Raw genomic sequence first — 8,923 nt, 5'->3', positions numbered from 1 at the left:
CTCCCAATACTTCTGTTAGTCTCAAAGGTGCCACAGGACCCTCTGTTAGTTTATGGGGCTCATTTGTGATGAATAAGTAGTGCCCTACATTTGGGGGTGGTATGAAGCTGCCCTCCACCAGAAGAAGCTCCTGAAGATATTATACCTACACCAGGCACAATCCTGTCAGTGCTCCTGAGAAGCACAGATAGTGGGCTCATATCCCTGCCTCCTCCCTCCCATCTGTGTCCCTTTTACAGACAACACAGCTAGCCAAGAGCAGTCCTTGAGCTCAAGGGAGTCCAATAAGTGCAGTTGTGTTGGGCCTTTGTGCAGGATGCATGTGGGAAGAAGCTCCTTAAGCCCTCCAGCCTTTGAACAAGCAATTAGCCACCGGAAAAATATTGATAAATGGAGTGAAATCAGAAAAGAGCATCAGAATTCATGGGAGGAGTTTCTTGAGAGAAAGGATTAAAAGAGTTGCATATATGTTGCTTGACTAAGCAACAACTGGAAGGAGACGAAACATGATAAAAGTCTGTAAACTTACGAAGGGTATAAATTCTAAGAAGGGAGAAGTGCTATTTATCTTAGCAACGTAAAAGTAGGTATTTTAGCTAGGAGCAATTGGATGAAACTGGGAGGGAAAATTTAGGCCGAATGTTTTAAGAAACTTTTGACAGGAAGATGTAGTAGGTTGTAGAACAGGGGCGGCAGGTATAAGAGGCCAGGGGAGACTAAGCCTCCCAAACAGGCTGCAGCGCACCTCCCTCTGGAGGCACTCTGGCCCACTGCCTTTGGAGCACCGCCACCAAAAGGGTGCCCAGGCTGGAGCCCTGCCTGCACTCCACCCCAAGGCCCCCCTCCTGCTCGTCCTCTTTCTCCATGGCCCTGCCCACGCTACTGCTCTTCCCACCCCTGTTCCACCTCTTCCCTCCAAGGATTCCCCCCACCCGCCGCTTGCACCTCTCCACCCTGTTCTCCAAGGCCCCCTCGCCAAGGAGCAGTGGGAGGGGGGTCCTCAGGGGAGAGGATGGAGAGGCGTGAGTGATGGGGCGGGTCCTCAGAAGGAGGGGGCAAAGAGGCACGAGTGGTGGGCAGGGGGCCTCAGGACAGGGAGGAGCGGGTGAGGGGGATGATTTTGGGGGAGGGGTCCCGACAGGGTCTGGGGCAGAGTGGGGTGGAGCATGGATGGGGCCTTGGGGGAAAGAGGCTGAGTGGGGATGGGCCTCAGGGCGAAGCAGGGGGAAGGGCACAGTCTGGGCACCGGTGCCCCCCCACACACACACACACTTGTAGGGAGCTTCCGGCACTCTCTAAAGCAGGGGTAGGCAACCTCTGGCACGCGTGCCGAAGGCGGCACGCGAGCTGATTTTCAGTGGAACTCACACTGCCTGGGGTCCTGGCCAGCGGTCCGGGGTGCTCTGCATTTTAATTTAATTTTAAATGAAGCTTCTTGAACATTTTAAAACCCTTATTTAGTTTACATACAACAATAGTTTAGTTATATATTATAGACTTATAGCAAGAGACCTTCTAAAAACGTTAAAATATATTGCTGGCACACAAAACCTTAAATTAGAGTGAATAAATGAAGACTCGGCACACCACTTCTGAAAGGTTGCCGACCTCTGCTCTAAAGCCTCCCCAAATGCTGGAGTCACACACTGCCCATGTTGTAGAACACTCTTCCAAGGGAATTGATAGAATTCTTATCACTTTGCACATCTAAAGCAACACAGGACAATACCCTAGTAAATGTACAAAAGGGAATAATCTTGCAAAAACATTTCTTTTTCATCTCTTGAGTCTTTTGTTCCTTCAAGCAGCAAGGAAGGATAGAAAAGTGTTCATGAGAGAAAAAAGGTTGAAAACCTTTTATTTACTGTATAAAATGAGTGTATCGAAGGCAGATATTTAAGTTAAGATATAATATGATCAAATTAAGCAGTGACACAGAAACATAAAATGGTAGTTAAATGTATGGTAAATTGGCCAGAAAATAAGTATAAGTGGTAAAGAAGAGTAGCAAGGCAGATCATGGCTCTTCCAAGGCTTACTTTGTTCAGCCCTTGATCTAATAAGCTTTACTCACACAAGTAATATCACTTCATGTGTGAATAAATGCACCTTGACATAAGTGAAGGTTCCACAGCCTAGCCTGAAGTCTACTTTGTGCTGCTCTGGAATTGCAGGTCATACTTAAAGCTGGTCTAAGTGGCCAGAAGACGATTCTTCTAGCATAAGAGGAATCCTTCAGCTCCATGGTTCTGGCATAGTCTGCCCTGTGCTATCCTGTGTCACAACCTCTGGCATAAGGCACGTGTCAGGGACAAGTCAGGAGGATGGGTGTGTAATAGGAGTCCTGCTAGTTTCTGGCTGCCACAATGACCTCTTGATAGCATTGCAGCCAGGCATAAACTAGAGCAGCCCTACAACTTCCCTAAATGTATACTAGGAGTCATATTGCCCCCGTGAAAATCCAACAGTTGTAGGATCATAAAGGTGTGGGATAAAGCAACCTTTACCCCCATACTTATGTCCTGCACTGACTGCAGCTTGAACAGACTTGAGGGTTGGGCCCACATACTCCAGTTTGGGATCTGTACGGATCTAATTTATCCACTGGAAGTAGTCCCTCATCGAGAGAGAGCATGAGGGCTATGCTCCATACTGCTTCTGATCTCAAAAGTTCAGGACAACTGTGAGCAATAGTTGATATGAAACACTTGAACAGATTCCTGAGAAAGTCCAGGTTCTTCTTTGAGTGATAGTTCCTATCTGTAGTCCACTGTGGGTATGCATGTGCTCCATGCATCTGAAACCAGTAGATTTTTGCTAGCAGTGTCCATTAGTTTGTGCTTGTGCACTTCACGCCTAGTGCTGTGGGCCAAGGGTATAAATGGCCGTGCAGACCGATTTCCTCTCTAGTTCCTTTCTACAGCTGATGGTGTGAGTTGGAACATTCCAGTGTCCATAGCATTTGCTTCCTTCATGATTCTTTCTGTAAAAAATTATAAATATTAGTTTAGTTAGTAAGTTCATAGTCCTAGTGTAGTTAGGGATGGGGGTTTTCCTCCCTCTCACATGCCTTGTCTGAGGCAAATGCTATGCCCAAGATCCTGGGCTTTAAGAAGTGTGCGTCCTGCCCTCAGGTCTTCCCAGTCAGTGACAACCACATAAGGTGTCTCTACTGCTTTGGAGAAGCACACATTTCCTCCAAGTGCACAATTTGCTGATTCTTGCCTATAAGAACCTGCCAGGCACATGAGTACAGATTGAGGCCGCAGTCTGATCCAGGCTCAGTAGACCCCCCTTTACATAGGGCTGAAAAGTCTAGGAGCGTGCCTTCAAGTTTGGTCACCTCTGGTATTGCCACCAAGAGAGTTAGGTGTAAGACTTCCTCCTCCTGTAAAAAGAGGATGAGAGAAAATACTCCCATAGTAGGAGAGTCTCCCACTAGCCTTTCTTCAAATCTCCCACTAGCCTTCCTCTCCAACTTATAAGTCCTTGATGCCTTGTCATCCTGGTATGGGATTGGCTTACCCAGAGCTCCCAGTTCTGAAGACTCATTGTACAGATCACACTGGCGATCCTGGGACCTGTACACTCATGGTTCCAAGTCTACATGATCCTTCCTTGAATTACAGCACCCCTCTCCCCACAGAGAGGAAACAAAACTACCACAGGAAAGAGTTGAGGAAGACTAACTGGAGCTGACTGATCCAACAGGATTCTCTTTGTCATCATCAGACAAGGTAGTTGCTTCTGTCTCCTCATCTCCCCCTGACAATTTCAGGCAATTTCAAGACTTGCTAAAGAAGGTGGCAGACACGCTGCAGATCCCTGTGGAAGACACAACTCATAAACTCTTAGATATTCTGCAGTTTGTGGGGCACATCAGTGTGGCACTGCTCATCAATTAAGCCATCTTGAAACCTGCAAAAGTGGTCTGGCACACTCTGGTCACATGTGCTCTCACCCTCAAGACAACAGAAAAAAGATTTTTTTGTGACAGCCAAAGGAGCAGTATTTTTATTCATTCACCTTGTACCAAAATCATTGGAGGTAGAGACAGCCTCAGAAAGCAGCAGGCAACCTCATCAAAGATCCACCTCCTGATAATGAAGCTAAATGCTTTGATCTATTCAGCAGGAAGGTTTTTTCTTCCACCACCCTGCAATTTTGTATAGCAAACTGTCAGGCATTAATGTCTAAATATGATTTTTGTCAACTATACCGAATTCATGGAATTCACAGATAATCTTCCACAGGAGTTTAGTGGTCAGTTTGAGGTACTCATTGAGGAAGGTAAATTGATTGCAAGATCATCACTGCAGACCACACTCGGTGCAGCTGATACAACCTCTCACTCAATGGCGACGGCTGTTGTCATGAGAAGAGCATCACGGCTTTACTCCTCCGGATTCTCGATAGAAGTTCAGTCTACAGTGGAGGACTTGTCCTTTAAAGGAAACAACCATTTTAACTAGATGACAAATGAGTCCCCATGTTCATTGAAGGACTCAAGGGCAACCCTCTGCTCCCTGAGGATTTTCATACCAGCACCCAAGAGGAAGTTCTATAGGCCACAGTCAGATAAACAAAGACAAACATCCCAACCTTTTTTTCCACCAGAGGGGTTATGAACCACCAAGGAAATGACAAAGGGTGCAACAAGGCAAACATAACACTCCTCCTGCTTCTGCCTTCCAATTCCAGCCATCTGTACAGAAACACTTTTAATGGGACTGTAGAGAACTGCAAACCAACTCAACTGCCAGTGTTATCTAACCAAGACTGTCATACCCAATTTGGTGTTTGTCTAGCCTGTTTCATCCACTCCTGGCAGAGTAAAACATTGGAGAGATGGATCCTCGACATCTTTTATACCAGTTACACTATAGAGTTCCTCTCCCCACAACCGCTATCCCTTTCCCTCTTCAGGGACCACTTTCCTGAGGTGATATTTGTTCAGGAAAATGACTCCTTCATCTAAGAGTCATAAAACTGGTAACTCACCAGTACCGTGGGAAAAGGGTTTTATTCAAAATACTTCCATACTCTCAAGGAGAAGGGAGGATGGAGACCCATCTTGGATCTGCATCAGCTCAATGTCTTCATCTGTGTGGTACACTTCAGAATAGTAACTTTGGCAGCAATAATTCCCTCATCAAACAAGGGAGATTGGTTCACAGCTCTCAACGTAAAAGATGCCAATTTCACATAAACATCTATCTAGCACACAGAAAGATTTCTCAGGTTCACTGTAGGTATGAACCATTACCAGCACAAGGTGCTTCCCTTCAGTCTTTCAACAGCCCCAAGAGTGTTCACAAAAGTAGTATCAGTAGTGGCAGCTCACTTCCGCCACAGCAGGTCATTAATTTTTCCCTACTGCCACGGCCAGCTTTTGATGGGGAGCTTTTATCAAGTGGTTCTCTCAGCAACATCATTCCTACTTAAGCTGTTATGATCACTGGTAATCTGTGTAGACACAGATAAATCTGTTTTAGTTCCTACACAAAACATAGAATTTATTGGGGAAACACTAGATTCTATCAGGGCCAGAGGATACCTTCCTTTGGACATGTTCCAGACCATGAAGACACTTGCTGCCCAGCTCCAGATCAGCCCACCAACATCTGTTTGTTTGTGTCTCACACTTTCAGGTCACATGGCTGCCTGCACATACGTGACATCATTCGCAAGGCTTTGACTTCATTGCCTACAAGCTTGGCTCAGGACAGCATATGTCCCAAGCCCTGAGTTTGAGTATCTCTATGCAAGTGGAAGAACAGAAAACAGATGTATGTGTGGGTTCCGTTCATCCCTCCACCTCCCAAGATAACATTGATAATGGACGCCTCCCAGTTAGGAAGGGTGCTCATCTAGACAAACCTACAGCATAAGGCACATGGACTTCTCAAAAGCTCTGATGCACATAAACCTCCTAGAACTGCAAGCAGTCCTTAAGGCTTGTAACCAGTTTCTGTCATACACACAAAGCATGTTCAAGTGATGTTAGACAACATGTTGCAGTATTGTACATCAACAAGCAATGAGGTGTGAGATTCCACCCTGCTATGTATTGAAGCTGTTAATCTGTGGAATTGGTGTATTCACCATCACAGCACTCTATCAGTAGTATACCCTCCAGGAATACACAGTACTCTGGCAAAGAGCCTCACCAGGTTCTTATCCAGGAATCACATATAGGAACTACATGACTCAGTAGTTCAAACCATATTCCACCAAAAGGGGGGGGTATGTAGGTGCATCTTGGGACTTGTTTGTGACTCAGGAGAAAAGAAAATGTAGGACCTATTGCTCCAGAGGGGGTGAAGGTCAGGGATCCAGAGGGGGACCACACTTCTAGTACCTTTGTCAGACGAGCTGATGTATGTCTTTCCACCCATCCCACTTACTTCAGTGTTGCAAAAAACCAAGTAGAAGAAAATAATGATCATACCGGTTGCTCCCAGGTGGCTTAGACAATTCTGGTACCTCAGTATTCTATAGATGTCAGCTCGACTGCATATGACAATCCAACCATTCCCAGACTGCTTGACCCAGAAAGAGGGCAAGATAAAGCACCCCAACTCAACCTGCCTATCTCCACCTCAAAGCCTGTTTTTTTTAATCAGCATTGAACCTAGAAACAACATGTTGAGAAGCTGTTCAAGCCATCCTTAACAATAGTAGAAGAGAATCCACTAGAAATGTTGCATAGCTAAGTGAAGGTGGTTTTCAGTCTGGTGTCAACCGCATCAACTAACCCCTCTGACATTCTCAGTGTCTTGGACTATCTCCTTTTTCTGAAGACTAAGGTTCTTTCCCTTAGCTCTGTATGGGTCCATCTGGTAGGTATCACTGCTCGTCACCCTCTGATTGACAACCACTCCATCTTCAAACATCCAGTGACAATATGTTTCCAAAAAGGACTAATAAGAACAAGACCTATTCTGGAATATGACTTCAACTTAGTCCTCTTAGCATTAACAGGAGCTCAGTTTGAGCAAAGCCTCCTTCAGTGATGTTCCTCTAATTGATATCTACAGAGCAGTGACATGGGGTTCTATGCACACCTTTGCAAAGCATTACATTTTAATGCAGGCATCTGCTGCTGAGGTTTCAGTCACAGCAGTCCTGCAATTGCTGACTTCACAGAGGTCCTCGCACCCTCCTTCATAATGAGTATTGCTTGTCAGTCATCCACAATGGGGTAGAGATAGGGACCATCATTCAAAGAAGGAGTGGTTATTTGTCTTGTGCAGAAACTAGAGTTCTTTGAGATGTGTGATCCCTATCTATATTCCACTACCCTCCCTCTTTCCCCAGTGCTGCAGATCTTGACATGAGATTTGTGGTAGAAAAGGAACTGGATAGGTGGTTGGTCTGTGTGGTCACTTATACCCTTGGCACAGAGCATGAGGAGGTGAAGAACGTTGGTGCCAACCAACAGATGCTACCAGCAAAAATCTGTTCTCAGACGCAAGGAACTCATGAGCACCTACATGGAATATGGATAGGGACTCCACATCTCAAAGAACTCCAGTTACTGTACAAGGTAAGTAACCTATATTTCAAGATAGAAACCTTCAAGCCTACCCTCCCAACCATCAGTAGGGGAGACAACCAGTCATCCACAGACTTGAAGAAAGCTTACCTCTATGTTCCAATTTTCCTTCTCAATTTTTTTTCCATTTAGCCTGTGGGCATCAGTATTTCAATATTGATCATTGCCTTTTGGACAGGTCACAGTGCTTAGATTATTTATGAAAGTCCTTGTGGTATTAGTAGTAGCCCTATGGTGAGAAGTGATCCATTTCTATCCTTTTCTGGATGAGCCATTTATCAGAGCCCAGTTCAAAGATAAAGTGGAAATGGATATTCTAAAAATGTATAGTTAGTTGCTGCTATGTATAGTTTCTGCAACATAGGGTTTTGTTGAAGAATTGGAGAGGGTTGGAGAAAGTACCTACCAGAATGAGTTGAGGCCTGGAAATCCTGCCTTACAGTGAGAGATGTAAGGAGATTATTCTATTTAGTTTATTAAAAGAGAAGGTTAAAAGATAATTTGACCACAGTCCATAAGTATCTACACAGAGACAAAATATTGGATACCAGAAGGCTCATTAATTTGGCAGAGAGAGCCATAACAAGATCCCGCGACTAGAAGATGAAGCTAGATAAATTCAATCTAGAAATAAGATGTAAATTTTTAACAGAACAGTTAACCACTGGAACCAGTTACCAAGGGATATGGTGAATTCTCCATCACCTTGAAGTCTTTAAATCAAGATTGGATGTCTTTCTAAAATGTATGTTCTAGTTCAATAAGAAGTTATGGGCTCAATGCAGGAATTACTGGGTAGAAGTCTATTTGGCTGTGTTATACAGGTCAGACTAGATGATCATCATAGTCCTTTCTGGCCTTAAAACCTATTTGATCTACGAACATCCCATTTTGTTAGAACTTCTGATATAATTTAGATATTTAAATGTATCATGTCCATATTTATGTTTTCATTTTTAATGTATTTTCTTAGAGTCTAAATGATTCATATACAAAGTACAGTTCTGTTTGGACTTCCAGAGCAGACTTACCTAAAGTTGAGGATACTACTGTAGCATCTCCAATAGAAAGCACAGCAAAGGTAGAACCAGTGTTTCTTGAAGAATGTGAGGCTTCAGATTCAAAAAAAGAAGCATATGTGACTTTTGTAGATGTTGAACAATGTGAAGATGAAGCGCTACATGATGAAGGCACAGCGAAGGTAGAAGAAGTACCTCTTGAAGAAAATGAGGCTTCAGATTCAAAAAAAGCAGCACTCGTGGCTTTCATAGATGTTGAACAACATGAAGATAAAGACGTACATGATGAAGGCACAGCGAAGGTAGAAGAAGTACCTCTTGAAGAAGGTGAGACTTCAGGTTCAAA

At 44.3% G+C, this 8,923-nt stretch overlaps 1 protein-coding gene across 1 annotated transcript in view; it reads left to right on the top strand.

The window, feature by feature from the left end:
- LOC112110636 (monocarboxylate transporter 10-like) overlaps nt 1-8,923 on the top strand; it is a 45,052-nt gene that overhangs the window by 35,912 nt on the left and 217 nt on the right. The window contains exon 8 of the mRNA XM_029911043.1: nt 8,532-8,904. Within this exon, the coding sequence (XP_029766903.1) occupies nt 8,532-8,904 (373 nt within the window). The remainder of the gene's footprint in view (nt 1-8,531; nt 8,905-8,923) is intronic.

This window comes from Terrapene carolina, unplaced genomic scaffold (assembly GCF_002925995.2).
Source record: "Terrapene carolina triunguis isolate 2854851 unplaced genomic scaffold, T_m_triunguis-2.0 Scaffold85, whole genome shotgun sequence".
NCBI lineage: Eukaryota > Metazoa > Chordata > Testudines > Emydidae > Terrapene > Terrapene triunguis.
Note: the sequence above shows the minus strand (reverse complement) of the source record. Positions and strands in the feature narration are given on the sequence as shown.